Consider the following 18,969-nt stretch of genomic DNA (forward strand, 5'->3'; position numbering starts at 1 on the left):
TTCCCCATTCACACTCTGTGTCTCTTTTTCTCAAAAAATAAATAAACATTAAAAATTAAAAAAAAAAAATTCGGACTCCCTAATCCTTTTCTCAGATTCAGGGATTTAACCTCTTCTCTGCCATTTAAGAAGTAAGCGGTGGAGTGGTTGGGGAACCAGTTCTTGGAAGTCTTACCTCAAACAGAATTAATCGTTTCCTGGATTAATCCCCAACACACTAGGAAGGAAGCCTCACTTTTCCAGTCCCTTCTCCATTTCCTTTCTCTCTTATAGGGACTCATGTACCTGACATTCTTTGCCAGGTTTCCTATATTCTTCCCCATTGGTCCTGTCATGACATCCTATGCAATGCTCAGAAATCCAAAAAGTAAGAGTCCTCTTGGGTTGATGGAGACAACCATACTGGTTCCTATGCAAAATGTGGCTGGGGGAACTAGAATTCTGACCTAAGTCACGGGTACTAGATTAAAAACAAAAGGAGTCAGACAGCAATAAACTCTCCCAGTTCTTTTATTTTGTGTAAATTTCATGACCACAAAGCCTATACTGACATTCTTTCTCTCTTTTAAACAGAGATTAAGGATGCAGTTAAGAGTTCACTCTATTAACACTGATGCCATGGAAATTTCTTTTTAAAAATGAGGTATTTGGTTTACTGTCCCAAACAGTAAATGTTTGGACAAACTGCAGAAGTGATCTAGCAAGTAATAAAATGAAAGTGAATACATTCAAACATAAAACAGAAATAGCATCTGGCAATAGTTGCTGTGACACCCTGAGAATCTTTACTGTAGTCAAAATAAACCTATGCACCTTAAAACTGTAAAAGCAAAAACCAGCGTGATTTTTCCTAAGGGCTTACGCTTCTACTCAGAAAAGACAGTGAGAATGAGGAGGTGGTGAATATGAAAAAAGATAAAGATCATTGCCGCCTTTTCCACTCTAATCAAAATTACTTATTAATGGACCTCCATTTCCCTTTTTCCCCCCCAAATTATCTTAGGAAAACATTTAGAATTACAGCAATAACACCATTTACAAGTGAATTTATGTGGAATTGTTGTCAAAGTTGAAAATACCACAAAAGATCTTGAGAAAACATTGAGTATTTCACATAAAAAACTGAACAATCAAATTAGCCAGGCCCAAAATGATGATGAAAACGTGAAAGATTAATTTCGGCCATGTCAGACGGTCTTCTTGGTGGAGGGAAATTATATAGATGAGAGATGGGTATATGAATACAAAGGCCAGGCCGCATGCTGCTCCTGAATACCTGTGAAATAAAAACTTTTTGGATTAATATTAATCTTGCATTTTGTTTTTGCTGATTTACAATTAAGGTAAATATAGTACCATTTAAACCCTCTTTAGTCTAATAAGGCAACAAAATTATTTTTGAGTCAAGCGTTGTAGACATAATGCATGTCAGTTGAAAACATTTTACTTGCTAAGCTAATATAAAATATTATTTCCTGTTCATCTTTATAGCATCTGCTTGACAGAGTTTTTTATGCATCTCTCCAATCTCCATAGTTCTTCTATGTCTCCATGTTTGTGGCTGCTTCCTCAGAAACATCTGGAGACAGGCTTCCTATCTTTGATCTTTTATAAACTAATTATGCATTCTGAGTCTTTGAAGGACTGCTAGCATCTGCTTGAGAAGGAGAACAGATGAGTATCTCTGTGGTGTTCAGCATAATTATCAAAGATAGTAACAAAAATACCTCAACAAAAGACTGTCAGATCCGCACTTTCTTCTTCTTTACCCTATCCTTAGCTTAACAGAAACTTGAAAATCCATTATATTCAGTAAGCATCAGGCCAATGCTCTCTCCTGATTCTTGCTACTTTCTTAGGTAAGGGTCTTCAAAAAAGTGACTCAGCCCTGCTTTCTATAGTCAAGGAAGAGAAATCAGCCCAGTATTCCATGAGAATTTGAGGTCACAACTTCACTCCCCATCTATTCAACCCATCACAACATTTTTAGAGAAAATATATTAAGTAAAGAGCCATATGGGATCTAAACTCCCAACTCAACTCTTACTCTCTGACTGCAACTCATAGTGAAACATGTTCTTGAGTAAAAATGGATTTAAAAACTTAGAACACAGCCTTAACATACTAGAGATCTTCAGGTACTCCAAGAAGTTATAGATTTTATATAAAAATTTTTTTATCTTGTATAAAGAGAAAAAGGTATAAAAGAAAAAGAGAAGGGAAAAGATGCCCAAGGGATAATGGGGCTTCTAGAATCAGGAAGAAGCAGTGATGGAAGATCATGAGCACTTTGACAGCAGAGAACTACATTTGAATGTTACCAGTTTTAAATACAATAATTTCATATAATTAAATTAACAACAACAACAATATCAACAGGAAAACCATAAAAATAAAGGCCAATATATGAAGGGACAGAGTTTCCTTATAGGCTGTACCTTATGATTCCTCCTATGTTTGGGTAGAAACAGGCCATGATTACTCCAGCTCCCACAATAATTAGATTAAGAATCAGCACGTGGAAAATGCTAGAAGTTGAGGAGTTTGGAAGAAAAGATAAAAATAAAAACAGGCAAATTATAACCATTAATATGAGAATAAAATTCATTACTAATATTTTTAAAATGAAAATGTCTTAAACTTGACAATAAAATCGCAGCAAAAATTGAAGGCAATGATAGTACTCAGTGATAGTGAAGGGACAGTGACCTTGCTCCTTTTGTATAAATATATGAATAGGTTAAGATTTGTCAGAACAAACTAGTGTGTATCAGAGTTCACACCCTTTGGTCCATAATTGCATTTGGAATTTCTTAATAAACAAAAATATGAAAAAAGCCATTAACTTCAAGATATTTGTGGCAAAACCAGAAGTATCCTAGATATACAGCAAGGCAATAATTTACCTGATGGGATATATTAAAAAGTATTCAAAATAACTTATTATTGTTACCTAGATGGTAAAAAGTCATCTAGACAACTTGGAAAAAAGCTAGCTAGATTTTTACTACAGAAAATCTGAAAACATTTGAAAAGATATCAAAAGGAACTATACTAAAAAGGCAGTAATAATTGTGTTATGATTTGGGATTTGGAGTAATTTTGCCCCTTTTCTGTATTTAACAAACTTTCTATGTGTTTTTCTGTAAAGTATTTATTTACTTTAAGGGAAAAGGCAAAATGGGCAGGTTTTCATCCTTCAGGTTCAGTCACTTAAAGATATTCAGTGAATAGAAAATAATGAATAGAAAAATAATGTAGGGGTGCCTGGATCGCCCAGTTGGTTAAGCATCCAACTCTTGATTTTGGCTCAGGTCATGATCTCACAGTTCTTGAGTTCAAGCCCCACATCAGGTTTGTGCTAACAGCGTGGAGCCTGCTTGGGATTCTCTCTCTCCCTTTTTCTCTGTCCCTCCCATGCATGTGCTCTCTCACTCTCTCTCAAAATAAATAAACTTAAAGAAAAAGAAAAAGAAAAAGAATGGACATAAAATTTGATGTTCAAGAAATAACTCCATTTCCCAAAAAGTTGATTCTTAAAAGCCAAATTTATACCTTAAAGCAACCTTGTGAGCCCAGGTTATCAGAAGGTAATTAAAACCCGATAAAGATTATAGAGAATAAGGAAAAATATTTACACAAATAAGCAGTTAGTCCTACATCCTCATGAATTACAAAGATATTCAGGCTTCCAGATCTTATTATTTATCTAGAAACTCCAACTTTAAAAATTGCTCCAGAGCTTTGAGACAATGGCTCTTTTGTTATTTCTGTGTTATAAAAGGAAACAACGTTGTGTATTTTCCAAAGAAGTGGTTCTGAGTGTAACCACAAACCCCAGGGAAGTTCCCAATACCTTTTTAGGAAGTCACTGAGGTAAAAATTAATTTCAAATCATAAAAGACATTACTTGCTTTGCAAAAGCAATTGTAGGTAAAACTGCTGGCCCCTTAGCATGGATAGACAGTTGCACCATTTTGTATTCTATACTGTATGCTTTATTGCAAAACACTCTCAAACAGATAGTCCTTCATAAAAAAGTAAAAGTTACTAGTTTTATTAACTTTCATGTGTTGGACACACACCTTTTTGCTATTCTGTGTCATTAAACAGGAAGCACATAATACAACTTATCTGCTGCATGGTGAGGTATAATGGTTGTCTTGAGGAAAAGTACTTGTGCAACTGAGCTGGAGAGCAACCTAGCCCTTTTTTCCAATGAATGCTATTTTTATTTGAAAGGCAGACAAACTGTGGTTCTTCAGACTCGGATGTTAGACAGACATTTTCTTTTTCTTTTTTTTAATTTTTTTTTTTTGATGTTTATTTATTTTTGAGACAGAGAGAGACAGAGCATGAACGGGGGAGGGTCAGAGAGAGAGGGAGACACAGAATCAGAAACGGGCTCCAGGCTCTGAGCGGTCAGCACAGAGCCTGACGCAGGGCTCGAACTCACGGACTGCGAGATCATGACCTGAGCCGAAGTCGGCCGCTTAACCGACTGAGCCACCCAGGCGCCCCGACAGACATTTTCTTAAAAACGAAAGCTTATGATCTTGTCACTTCAAGGAAAACACGTGTATGTGTTGTCAATGATAAAATTTGAGCTTTCAAGTAAAAATTAGAATTTTGGACAGCTTGTACTTGCCACCCTCAGTTTGAGTTTTTCAATATTTAAAGAGGTTTATAATGAAATTGGTGGCAATATTACGAAAGTGGGTTTTGATATTATAAGGAAGTGTGTCAACATTTGGAAGATCTGCAGAAATCAGTGAAATGATATTTTCCAGGTGACTAAACATGATGTTACAAAAACATCACGGGTAAAGGATCCAAAGTGTAAGACAGACCAATGGGTTTTAATATACTGAATTTCTGATTTGACTAACTTATAGGAAACTACCACTTGTTAAAATTTGGCAAAGTATCAAAGAAGAATATCCACAATAGTCTGAAAAGGCTATTAAAAGACTGCTTTTCCAACAACATGTCTATGTGAGGGTAGATTTTCTTCATAGATTTTAATGAAAACAACATATTTTAACAGACTGAATGCAGAAGATAGGAGAATCCAATTATCTTCTAGCAAATCAAGAGTTTTGAAAATGTGGGGTGTCTTGCTGGCTTAGTTGGAAGAGCATGTGACTCTTGGTTTCAGGCTTGTGAATTCAAGCCACATGTGGGGTGTAGAAATTACTTAAATAAAACTTTAAAAAGTTTGGAAAATGTAAAATAAACGTTTTTTGGGAAACAATTATTTTTCATAAATATGTTATTTTAAAACAAGTAATAGTTTTATATTATTGCTTTTTAAAAATATTTTATTTAATGCTTATTTACTTTTGGGGGGTGTAGAGGTAGAGAGAAGGAGACACAGAATCTGAAGCAGGCTCCAAGATCTGAGCTGTCAGCACAGAGCCCGACGTGGGGCTCAAATTCACGGAGTATGAGATCATAACCTGAGCCGAAGCTGGACGCTCAACCGACTGAATCACCCAGTCACCCTATTAATGTTTTTTAAATAAATTCATTAATATTTAAAAATTTTTCAGTTTTAATTTTTCATATGTTAAATATTGATAGATATAACTCACAAAAGGTAAATAAAGTTCCTGGGGGTTCTCAATAAACTTTAAGAGTATAAAGGAGGTACTGAGCTCAAAAAAGTATGCTCTGAATCATGCAGTCTGTAGAGGACTTGTAACTGCAGGATAAATGGTAGTGTGTTCCTGGTGGTAGAGAAAGAAATGCAATGTGAACATGAAAGGGAAATTTCAGACTATTTCCAAGAAGAAAAAACATTCTAATAGCCACCATTATGCAAAATAATGGCAGAAAACAGGAATAATTCATTTACCTAGAATTTTTTTCATCTATGTCTTCATTGTATTTATTTTATTATGGTGAATGTAAATACAACACAGGGTATAAACACAATAGGAGTCTTGTATGTACTGAAATCCAACCTTTAAGATGAGCAATGTTAGAACTGTAGCTGTTGCTACTATCAATGCTAGAGACCTGGTACCTCTGGACTTTTGCTTTCATAGATTTTTTATTTTTAAACAAACATATTTATATTAATTATTTAGTTAATGAGGGAAAATACTGCATTAGTTCACTTTGGAGAAGAACTGATAAAGACTTGTTTTAGCTGGTTACTGTAAATGTAATTACAAAATTTTTTGTATGAAAGTTTTCTTCATTTAAGACCATTTATTTCAAGTAAAATAGGTTAGGACTAGGTACTTTTTACGAGGATGAATCTATACTAAAACTTAATGTTAGCAGGAGTTAACCAGGAATCCAACATGAAGTTCTAGGGAAACACTGAAGCAGTTTATGAAAATTTCTCTTGGATGAGGGTGATTAGCTTTGAACAGATTTTCAAAAGGACTCAAAACTGCTCTATCACCAATAAGAGACTGAAAACTATAGCAGTAGTTACAGGAACAAATAGGAATTTAAACTTGTTATATATCTCACCTTCACTTCTAAACAATTATGATTTATGTAAAAATGCATGAATGTTAGGGGCACCTGGTGGCTCAGTCGTTTGAGCATCGACTTTAGCTCAGGTCATGATCTCACGGTTCATGCATGAGTTTGAGCCCTGTGTCGGATTCTGTGCTAACATCTCAGGGTCTGGAGGCTGCTTTGTATTCTGTGTCTCCCTCTCTCTCTGCCCCTCCCTGGCTCATGCTCCATCTCTCTCTCTCTCTCTGTCTCAAGAATAAACATTAAAAATTTTTTTTAATGCATGAATGTTAATAAATATATGAGTAAATATTAATAATCAATAACTAAAATAAAAGAGTTGCTTCTCATTAGCCATACATTGCCAATACAGGTACTATATACTATTAACTTCCTGGCAATGTGTAAATAAATTGGCAGCTAAAACGTAAGATAAACATAACTGATATCAGAGCTAATATAACTAAACTAGAGGGGATTTTCTTTCTTTATTTATTTATTAAAAAAAATTTTTTTTGATGTTTATTTATTTTTGAGAGAGAGAGACAGAGTGTGAGTGGGGGAAGGGCACAGAGAGAGAGGGAGACACAGAATCAGAAGCAGGCTCCAGGCTCCGAGCTGTCAGCACAGAGCCTGATGTGGGGCTCGAACTCACGAACCTTGAGATCATGACCTGAGCTGAAGTCAGATGCTTAACCGGCTGAGCCACCCAGGCGCCCCGAGGGGATTATCTTTAAATCAATCTGGACAAGGAAGTAGCTTCTAATTGTAAAGCTCTTCAGGGAAAAGAACACCAGTGACCTATCTTTAGTAACCATTTTCATTAGGCAAATTTTTATAGCAAAAGGATCAGTCACATTTTAAACTGACCTGTTTGCACAGTCATTTGTTGCTTGGCACATCTTGCTGGCCAACAGAAGAGGAGCCCTTACCTAGGATAAATGTCACCGAAGACATGGCCCAATAGCTGAACTCGAGCCAAATAGCCTAGGAGTGGGTATACAGTCATCATCTGGAACAGCAGGAATATCCTTGCAATGAAGGACAGGATGTCACTGCTAGGGAAGTTGTCTAAAAAATTCTAATCCAAGAAAGATAATGAAGTAATGTTAAAAATCAATTCAGTATATACAAATTTATATAATGGAATGTCTGTTTTTTTTGGAACATAGGTGCAACTCAAATTGTGGTTTGCTCATCCACAAACTGTTTACATTAACTATTATTCTTCAATGAACCAAGTACAGAAATTGAAATAAGTGTTTAGAAACTTTGATACAAATTTGACATTGCCGCATTTTTATTCAGTTTTACAAAAGTATCAGTCTTCAATTGATTTGACATTAAAACAAATGACAAAGAAACCTTCCCCTTCGCTCTAGATCACCTTGTATCATTACTATTTGCAGGCTATAACTAAAAGAAGGATTTATTTTTATTTCCTTTCATGATTTTATCCATTTTAGTTTGGCATCTAAAAAAAAGTTAATCAGAATTTTTTTTTTTAATTTTCAAATAAGAATACCATAGCTATTCCTATTCCCAAGGGAGTGGCCTTTATATGGGATTGTTCACATTGGGGGAATTTTCAGCAAGCATCTTCCTGCCAAAGAACTTCTGGAATCAAGGAAATCAAAAGAAGAACATTTCAAGCTATCATAACAGTAATAACTCAAACTTATTTCTCTTATGAAGATGAGAACATTATTAATGTTATTACGCTGAAATAACTCTTATAATTCATCCATAATAAATCACACTGTATATTCCACAACACTCTTATTGGAGGAATTTCTTATTGGAGGAATTGGAGACTAGAAAAAAAGCCATCTGTAAAATGCTATTTTTGTGAGAAATCTGTCAGTCACATTAAACTAGAAACTATACTATTCCTAAATTTATGATAGGCCAAATCAAAGAAAGTACTACTTATAGCAACTTTTTTGTAATTTTTTCCTTTTATTCATTCTGTCTTTCCCTCTCTTTTTAATGGTTAAATAGTCTTTGTTTTACTGGCTGCCATGCAGTACAAAATGAGTGTTAGACCTATTATTGGGGACTGATGAGCAAAGACATCAGATTATCCAGGACATTTTCAGATCTGGGCTTTGCAAAATAAGGAGATTGAATGTATTCTCAGTGGAGGTTTTATAAATTCATGAATAGCACTAGTAACAGTTTTCCAAACAATAATAATAGTATGCACACAATAGGAATCATCTATTTGAGTACCAAAAGAGGCCAGCATACAGTATGCTTTCTCAAGAATCTCTTTAAAAATCTATGGTGTATGTATTATACTGCTTCATGGGATAGAAAACTGAAGTTTGGAAAGGATAGGGAAGGTGCCTAAATTCTCACATGTACAGTAAATAGTAGAGATGGTATTCAAACCCAGGTCTGTCTGGTATTGTATCTTGCTACTGTCTCACCCTGCCTGCTTTGCAGATATGAATGTATAAACAATCACAAAGAGAGGGTACCTAGTGCCTTACCTGCTCTATGCAATCTTTGGTTAATGGTGGTGAAGGAAATGAAGCAAAAACCAGGACTCCAATATAGAGGTAGGTTAATGTCACCAGCATATAAGCAATGGACAAGTCTCTCACCTGTAAAAAGAGAACAAAATTCCCATGATACTGAATAAATTTGCAGTTAAGTCTGCCTGAATAGACTAAATAAGAAAAGTGACAAATAAATACAAGATTTATCTTTTTGCTATGTGTGTTTGTGTGTATGTGCCTTCCAGGTATCCAATCTGTTCACAGAAACTAAATAAAACAAAATTCACATACTTTACAATTAACCTGACTTTTTTTTTTTTTTACTATTTTGGAGTATGCAGATTAAGCTACAAGTTGGCAGATTTAGTAAATTAACGTAAGTGGTGACTCAACAGAAAATTATGACTAATTTCTAAGGTAATTTATTTACCAAATTATAAAAACATTTCACTAAAAATAATAAAGCTAAGGGACAATAAGAAAGCAAAATAAGCCATCTTCAGTATGACCGACAGAATTAAAATTCCTTCTTTTAGTAAAATGACTGTGTTAAACCATCAAAGCATGCCTAGGCTGAAAGAAACTGGTACACATTAAAAAATATATTTAATAAAGAAGAAATGCTAGTTAAAGGGCAGACAGTAAGCAGGTATCAAAGACAAGCTTAATAAACCTAAACAGTAAACAAAAGGAAATCAAAAGGCAGCTGTTCAAACAGCTGCACAATGTTATTATTGGAAGCAGTAAACAAATGCAGCATATTAAATCAAGTGGGTTGCTTTCTTCCACTGCTGCTCCTACCCTCCTGACCTCCTACCCCCATGTGAAGTAAAAAGCTCCAAGATATTTAACGCAGCCAGCTGTCAGATCCAAACAGAACAGATCCCACAGCTCACAAATCTGGTCTCCATCACCACTAAAGTTACAGCCAAACAATTCAGCACAACTAAATTATGGCAAGAAGCCCATTCATTTTTCATTTTAAACACAAATTTCTTTGAAAGCTAAGAAAACAGATAAGAAAAAAATTATATACAATTTTACTTTAGTTTGATAACACTATAAGAAAAGTGAACATTTGGCATTAAGGAACATTACTGATCTTTTGGACGACTCTTTCCTTAAATGGGTTGAGCAATAGTAGAAACTTATAAACTTGAATGTTGATAAATTCACTTAAAAGCAAGTAACAAACTATGAGAAATCCTAATGTTAGGTCTAAGTAGACAATCAACTTGAAAACAAACCAGGATTCTCTACCCTGAACTACATGGTGGACAGGCCTAAGAAGCTACAGGAGCTTAGACTATGCAGGATGATTCTAGCATTCTCAAAAAGCTTCTAACTATTTAGGGTTGCGGAAGGAGTGGCTTACCAAAACTCCAGGGGGCTTTCAAAGTCTTTCCTCTTTAAAGTTCACAAAGCCTAGGGCCCATTTCAGGCTAGCCTTCAGTCACTCCTAAGGTTGTCTCATGGTCTTGTATAAGATGAACAGAAATGAATCTGGCAACTCTAACTTTCATAGCAAAGGGTAGTAGTCTCCTGTTACGATGTTTAAAAGTCCTTCTACCACTGGGGCACCCGGAAGGCTCAGTCAGTTAAGTGACTGACTCCTGGTTTCAGTTTAGGTCATGATCTCGTGGTTCATGAGTTTGAGCACCACATCGGGCTCTGTACTGACAGCGTGGAGCCTGCTTGGGATCTTCTCTCTCCCTCTCTGCTCCTCCTGCATGTTTGCGTGCTCTCTCTCTAAATAAATAAGTAAACTTAAAAGAAAAAAAAAGTCCTTCTACTTTCAACCTACTCAACACCAGTCAAAAACAGAGGTAGTCTTATAAAATGCAAAATCTTGGGAGGCCAAGATGGCTGTGTCAGAGACAGCTATACAGTCTTCAGCCTATATAATAGCACCTAATTGCCACATTATTTTGGCCAGGCTTTCTAAAAAGATGTGTACCTTAGTAGACTCTGGGGACAGTCTGATGAAGATGAAAAGTCTAAGATGCAAGAGCTTCCTAAACAGATAGTTTTTCCTTCTGCTTTCCTGTTCTTTTTATTATTATTATTTTAATTTTCATTTTTAATGTTTATTTTTGAGAGAGACAGAGATAGCATGAGTGGGGAAGGAGCAGAGAGAGAGGGGGACACAGAATCCAAAGTAGGCTCCAGGTTCTGAGCTATCAGCACATGGTCCAGTGCAAGGTTTGGACCCACCAACTGTGAAATCATGACCTAAGCTGAAGTCAGACTCTTAACTGACAGAGCCACCCAGGTGCCCCCTGCTTTCCTGTTCTTATAGCACTGAATATATACCTGAAATGCAGCACCTTTTAGAGTATATTGCAGTTGTCATTAGTTTTTATTATAAAAGTAATATATGTTCACAATATGAAAGATCTTAAGTGGAAAGAAAATGTCCCTCAACACCCAAAAAGTAGCCAAGGTTAATGGTTCTTGTATTATGTTGTTATGTTAATTTTTCTATGTATAAGTTGTTCCATATTACTAGATTATGAGGTCCCTGAGGACAAGGACTGTGTCTTTTTCATCTTTATATCCTCAATGCCCAGGACAATATGAGGCACACAGGTAGAACCTGGTAAATGTACAGAAAAAATAATAACTAAGCTGGTTATAGTTATTAGGCAGTTATTACATTGGCTAGGTGTTACACTATGCACTAAGCCCTTTATATGTATTATCTCATTAAATGTAAGTATGATACATTTCTTCATTTTATAGATGAGTAAACTAGTGCAGCAAGGTTACAAACCTTATTCATGGTTACAAAGAAAGTAGATGGTGAAGTCAGCATTCAAATCAAAGATGTTATGGCTCCAAATTGCATGCCCTTACTACTGCAATGGAGAAATGATCAGTGTTGAATGCATTTGTGTCATAGTTAGTAAATAATACAGAGAACAAAGATAAAGAGGTAACAAGTTATGAGTAACAAAGGATACAAATGAATACACACAGAGATGCAAGAGGAATATTAAAATCAGAAAGGTCCATTTTATAGTAGTTGAAATGTACATTCAATAGAACTAGGTCAAGAGTTGCATATCTGTTTTCATCTGAAACTACTCTAAAGAACAGAAAAGATGTTTTAATATGAAAGCAGCTGAGGTTTAGCACGATCCTGGGAAACATGCCACCTATGAATACCATGCACACATGTGGGTTTTGTTATTCTTTGGCTTGAACACAAGCCATCACTGTACTTGGCCTGGAGATATAGCCTCTTAAAAGCCCATTTATTGGAAAAGGGTAGAAAAAAGCTATCTGTTAGGCAAGTCTCAAAGTAAAAAATAGGTTTAAAAAGAGGTACAAATGACAGTATGAATCCTACACATTAATTAGGTAACCTACTCTGCCTCATGAATGAGCAATGGCTGGCAGGGCGATGGTAGGGAACTAATTAATGATGGGAAGAACGCCACCTCAAAATGAGGACCAGCTTTACAAGGAGGCACATGTGGTGCTGGAAGCACATTCTGCTTCTCAAATTATGGTTTATAATTTGTTCCACATACTGTTCATAGTGAAAATACTATCCAGTGGAGCATTTACTAACAAAAATGACAGAAACTGACCACACAGACCTACCCCAGACATTTACATCAAAACTTCTGATGACGTAGTGTTAAGTCAACTGCACAGATTAATATGAAGAAGCAAAAAGTAAATAACAAATTAAGATAGAAGCCATCCCAAATTATTTTTAAAGAACTAGCAGGGTGTGAAACTAAATAAAGACAGGCAAAACAAACAAACAAAAAGCACTGTGTACGTTCTAATTCAAACATCATAAGGAAACACCAAGAGGTTAGTCCACAAATCCAGGATCATTTTCCGGATGGTTACAGAGACTACATATTCTGATGAAAAAGAGTGAGTTGAGGGGTGCCTATGTGGCTCAGTCTGTTAAGCGTCTGACTCTTGATTTCTGCTCAGGTCATGGATCTCATGGTTCACGGGGTTGAGCCCTGAGTTGGGCTCTGCGTGGACAGTGTGGGGCCTGCTTGGGATTCTCTCTCTCTCTCCCTCTCTGCCCATCTCCCGTTCTTGCTCCCTCAAAATAAATACACTTAAAAAAAGAAAGAAAAAGAATGAGTTGGATGATCTTCAACTCTACAACTTTTTTGGTTTTCTTTTGGTAAGGAATGCCCTACTAAAGAATAGAAATTATATCCCATTTAGCTACACATAAAAAATTATGTTTAGTGAAAAAAAAACATGAAATTAAATCAAACTTAACAAACCTGAAAAATCTGATCATTACAACTGTTTAGGAGCCTCACTGCTCTCCTTCACAAATGTCTTTGCATCCAAGTCCGACTGTAGTTTATACAGAACAAAATGAGGCCCTTTTATTCTTTTGTCTTCTTCTCTTTCTTTTATTAAAAATTTTTTTTAATGTTTATTATTTGAGAGAGAGAGAGAGAGGCAGAGCATGAGCGGGGGAGGGGACAGAGACAGAGAGGGAGATACAGAATCTGAAATAGGCTCCAGGCTCTGAGCTGTCAGCATAGAGCCCTACACAGGTCTCAAACTTGGGAACGGTTAGATCATCACCTGAGCCAAAGTCAGATGCTCAACCAACCAAGCCACCCAAGAGTCCCCTTCTTCTCTACTTTCAACCCTTTGTTTACTGAGCTCTGAATGACTAACATAATATTAACAAGTCAGAGTCCCTGACAAGCTTCACATTTTCTGGCTTAAATCTCAAGAAAATAAATCATAATATTAACAGGACTTCTATGAGTTAAATTCCTTACTGAAACCCACTGAAAAGTATAGTCATTAAATAAACCAAATGACCAATTTTTTCTCAGAACATAGTACCCATTTAGCTTAGCTTATGCAAGTATATAAGCTAATTTCAGTATAATCAAAAGGAGAGTATATAATATTTACATGTATTTAAAGTGTTTAGAATTTTGTTGGCACCAAGTGCTTCACAAATGTTTATCGTTAGTAGTTACTAACATTTTAAGAAGTTAACATGAAGTCTGATTTTTTGAAAGCTAGACCACATTTCATACCATAGTTTCAATTAAGACAGTAAGAAACCATCAACCATTTAAACTTTTAAGCTTTTACTTTTTAAAATATTTCCTACAAAGGATAAAACTTGAGTCAAATATTATCAGCTGAACCTCACATACTAGTTCTACAAAGTGCTAGTCCCAAAACTCGGCAGAAACAAGAACTCATTTTATGGTATTTACATAAAACAACAGATTTTTGAGGCCCACTGAGTGTTCCACTAGGAAAGGCAGAAACTCTTCTACAATCCTTGGGAAACCATGAACTGAGTGTATCTCTCTGAGCAGTCCTATGTTTCTCCCACTGGGGAATGCTCACCTCTAGATACACTGGTGTGCATTTCCAGAAAAGCAATTCTACATGAGTTTTAGGAAATGCAAAGCTAAGTATAGGCTGTCCTGTCTTTTCACAGTAGGATGAGACTAAATCTGCCTGGACACCTTTTTGAGGAAGATGTGGTGGCAGCTGCAGCACAGCTGGGGTCCACCTGCTCCTGTCTTACCGCTGTTCGCTCTCACCCAGGAACAAGTAGTCCGAAAGTTGTGCACTGCAGCCATGGCTTACAGACACTGGAAAGACTCCCAAAAAACCTGAGGTGGGAATTAATCGAATATGAATTACCCTAATCAGCCACAATGTATATTCCCTGGAGAAGCTTCATGCTGACTCCATCTGAGGCACAAAGGAAAAGAATATCAAAGAACCAGTTTAGAGGCCTACCAGGACTCTGAGACTCACTACAAGAAAAACTCCTTGGGCTGAAGGTACTAAGATTCCTAAGATTTTCCAAAGTCGTTTCCAGACGAGGATCCGTAAGCCACTCACTGACTTGCACAGTCCTTCAGAGATTATTTAGCCCTTCAGATACTATTAAATATCAAGTGGTCAAAGTCACTATTGTAGATACTGACACCAATGATTTCAATAAATTATCAGTTGTTGGGGCGCCTGAGTGGCTTAGTCATTAAGCATCTGACAGTGGCTCAGGTCATGATCTCAAGTCCCACATTAGGTGAGGTCAAGCCCTGCTTTGGGTGAGCCCCGCTTCTCTCTCTCCCTCTCCATACCCCCCCCCATTGTGGGATTCTCTCTCTCTCTCTCTCTCCTTCTCTCTGCCTCTTGCTCACTTGCCCTCTCACTCTCTCTCTCAAAAGTAAAAATAAAACATAAAAATAAAGAAATAAATTATCAGATGTTAAAAAAAAAAGTGCACTGCGATCACAATAATCTATGAGAAAAATTATGATTGTTCCATGATCTTTAACAACTTTTGTCAAAACATTAAAAACTCCGTTGGTTACAAATGTAAAAGGAAATGAAAAAGATAGTAAAAGTACTATTTATTTAATATACTATTTTAAAACATCAGAAACAATGAGAATTAAAGTGTTTTATTTATTTGTAAAAACTTACCAAGGACAGTTTGAACTGTTTCCTCCTTCTCATAGTATAATTACAATCTACAACAACCATCTTTTCCACACCTTAGCGAATTGTCATATTCCTTCCTTCTAAGGTTGCAATGCTTTCCACCATTTCATCCTTTGTGTTTTCAAAGTTGTGAAGTATCTCAGAATTCTTTCAGTGTGAAGTTTTCTGCTGGTGTCACTTCCTCGGGAACAACTTCGTTCTTCTCATCACAACCATTTTCTTCATTCACGTTGAGAGGTTCATCTTCCCCAAGTTCCTCTGACTGCCCATCTGGAGGGTCTCAAATGGCAGCAGTGTCTACCTTTCCACAAGCAGATGTTTCCTTTATGACTCCATCTATGTTTCATTCAAATTGTATTTCCAGTATTATCACTTTGTGTTCATTATTGCACTTTCACCTTTTTTGGCCAATTCCCTCTCTCAATTTTCCATTTTTGTAAAATATTATCTGGATTTACGACCAGGTTACAAGGGGGCAACTCAACCATCCGCTTGGCAGTCTGTGTGTAAAGTGAATTAGAGATGTGTGGTGACCAATCTCTGACAGACTCTGAAAGAAGTGATGTGAATGGTAATGAATCATGACATATGCCTGTTATTTCAGTAGTGATTTGTGAACTGAAAGGCAGGTAGCTACTAGTTTATGTAAGTATTCATAGTTCAAATCCTGTGGTAATTGGAATTTGAACCATGTTGTTAGGGGGACTGAGGTAATTTAACTAAACCAAAGTAACTATAAGTCATGCATATAGGAAGTGTGTAAAGTGAGGTCTGTTTATAACTTAACTCATGATTTTAAGACTTTTCTAGTAAGACAAAATAATTTAGAGTACAATAAAAATGTACATGCATGCTTAAAATTAAACATGAGAATTTGTCAAAGTTGTGTTCTTCACCTACAGATTCCCAGGTATACAAGGTATTCTCTGTCATTAGGAGACTTTAGTGGTAAAGTTTGAGAAGCACAGCCTTATGGATAGAATGATCCAATACATGAGAATTCTACACCTCACCAAGTGGGTTTCTAGGGCACTTAGTCTAAGTTGGTGTGAGAAGAGTTGATTAGTATAGATACGTGACTTAGTGAGCACCAAGGAACATACTGTTAATGAGATATACAGATTTCCTGCAGAGTTGAAGCAGATATTTTACACATATATTTATAAACTTCCTAAAACTTGGAGTAGGTAGCTTTGTTCAAGTGGCAATTAGTCTGGGAACTTGTGAAGAAGAAGGAAGGGATTTAAAAGTAGAGAACTTTAAAAATATATATTCAATTTCCCCTTATATCCTAAAGTTCCAAATACTTACTTAGGATAAATAAGATTATTTTTTCCTATTCCTTTGGAAGATTTAAAACTGTTTATGACAAAAGTATAAGTATAATGAGACTAAACATTTTCAAGATAAAAACTAAATCTAATGTGAGAGGAAAGATAAAAACTCTAAAAGTAAGTTGTGTCTAAGAAAAGGTATACCAAATGATAATTCTTAAGTTTTCCAGAAGTCATGGCAAAAACAGAAACAAGAGTAGTTATATGATCCTTGTCAAATAATGAGTTCATTAGGAGAAACTTTTCCTAGTCTTGAACACAAAGAAATAATTCTCTACAGCCCGTGCATGAAAGATGGTAAGCAATTTAATAAAGAATATCCCAATTATGGTTCTTATTAAACAATGAAGCAACATTCTACACATGACTTTCTTGTATTACTATGAACCCTTGGTGAAAAGCCAGTTTTAAAATTAAAATCTAGTTCAGTGATGAGAGAATAGATAAAGAACGAATTGACATGGTTCGATTATATATTTTTCTGGGGATCTATCCTATTAACATTATAGGAAGAATTAATATGTTCTCATTACAAAACAAGTTTTAAAGTACTAGAAAGACTCTGAATGGGAAAATACTTTCCCCTGTTAGCTGAGAGATCCACGGTATGTAATGTCAGAAGAAAAAGGAGGGGCACAGAAACAAAAAATTTCTAGCTCCTACTGTACACCACAGCATGTTAAATACTTTTCCTATTTTATAATGTTTAATTGTGATTAAAACCCTGAGAGGCAGGTATCACATAATACTATTTTTACATATCAAAAAAAATTGAAGGTCACCAAATTAGAAAGTTTGGAAAATCTAGATTTACTCAATCCCATTTACAGGCAATATGCCAGATGTGTTACCAGTTAATAGTAAACATGAAAATGGGAGACGCTGACTTATATTCTTGCTCTAATTTGAGAACTAACTTCCTTCTACTTAGGATTTTTGCTTCAAAATGACCCTGCCAAACATTACTTGAAGCCTTCTCAGAATTCCCAGGCACAGTGAACTCTTCTTCCTTTTTATTTCAGTAACAATTATATAGGCCTCTAATAGAGCTTCACCATGGTTTTCATTTACATGGTTAGAAGCCATCAAACTGAGTTCAAAATCTGCAGACAAGGCCACAAGTAACTCCTTAACTTCTGCTTACTTTGGGTTCAGTTCGCTCTTCTTCACTATCGTAAGGTAGAGGTTAGGTTATTGATTTGAGATCTTTCTTCTTGTTTAATGTAGATATTTATAGCTATAAATTTCCCTTTAAGCACTGCTTTGGCTGCATCCCATTAGTTTTGCTATGTTGTACCTTCATTTTCAGTAATCTCAAAGTATTTTCCAATTTTCCTTGTGATTTCTTCTTTGACTCATTGCTTACTTAGGAAGCTGTTATTTAATTTCCATGTATTTAGTCAATTTTCGAAATTTCTTTCTGTTAGTGATTTTTAAATTCACTTCAATGTGGTCAAAGAACTTACTTGGTATGATTTCAATCCTTTTAAATTTATTGAGATTTATTCAATTTCCTAGCATATAGTCTATGTTGTATGTTCTATGAACGTTTGAAACGAATGTGCATTGAGTTGTTGCTTGAGAGAAGACCTTTATAAACGCTAATTACATCAAGTAGGTTAATACTGTTTTGGCTTTTTATATTCTTATTTATTTTCTATTCTATCAATTATTAAGGGAGGGGTAATGAAATCTCCAATTATAATTGCGGATTTGTCTACTTCTCCTTTCTGTTTTGACAGTTGCTCCATTTATTTGGAGGCTCTGTCACTGGGTGCATACATATTTATGATTACTATGTTTTCTTGATGAACTGATCCCTAAAGATCATTATGTAATGTTGCTCTTTATCTCCAGCAATACTCCTTGTTCTGAAGTTGACTTTGTCTGATATTAAAACAGTTACCCTGCCTTTTTTATGTCTAGTGTCTGCATGGCATATCTTTATATTTAAACTAAGTTTCTTCCAGACAACACATACAGTTGACCATGGAACAGGGGTTTGAACTACATACGTCCACTTATATGTAGATTTTTTCCAACAGTTTCAGTTCAGTAATATAAATGTATTTTCTCTTCCTTATGATTTTCTTAGTAACATTTTCCTTTCTCTAGCTTACTTTATTATAAGAATACAGTATAAAATACATAATACATATAAAATAGGTGTT

General features: G+C 35.6%; 1 protein-coding gene across 5 annotated transcripts in view; it reads right to left on the reverse strand.

The window, feature by feature from the left end:
- Positions 1 to 494: 494 nt before the first annotated feature.
- Positions 495 to 18,969, reverse strand: part of SLC38A9 (solute carrier family 38 member 9) — an 83,736-nt gene continuing 65,261 nt past the window's right edge. For 4 of the 5 annotated variants that reach the window (XM_047086630.1, XM_047086614.1, XM_047086622.1 and 1 more), the window contains 4 exons: positions 8,973 to 9,086; positions 7,410 to 7,558; positions 2,439 to 2,528; positions 495 to 1,276 (listed from right to left, as the gene is read on the reverse strand). In XM_047086630.1, the coding sequence (XP_046942586.1) occupies positions 1,111 to 1,276; positions 2,439 to 2,528; positions 7,410 to 7,558; positions 8,973 to 9,086 (519 nt within the window). In that variant the 3' untranslated portion in view covers positions 495 to 1,110. Of the gene's footprint in view, positions 1,277 to 2,438; positions 2,529 to 7,347; positions 7,559 to 8,972; positions 9,087 to 18,969 lie in introns of those variants that run through there. The other variant, XR_006963405.1, reaches the window with a different exon arrangement.

This window comes from Lynx rufus, unplaced genomic scaffold (genome assembly GCF_022079265.1).
Source record: "Lynx rufus isolate CCGP_SWC_20201006 ecotype Redwood Valley unplaced genomic scaffold, mLynRuf1.p SCAF_1, whole genome shotgun sequence".
In the NCBI taxonomy this organism is placed as follows: Eukaryota; Metazoa; Chordata; class Mammalia; order Carnivora; family Felidae; genus Lynx; species Lynx rufus.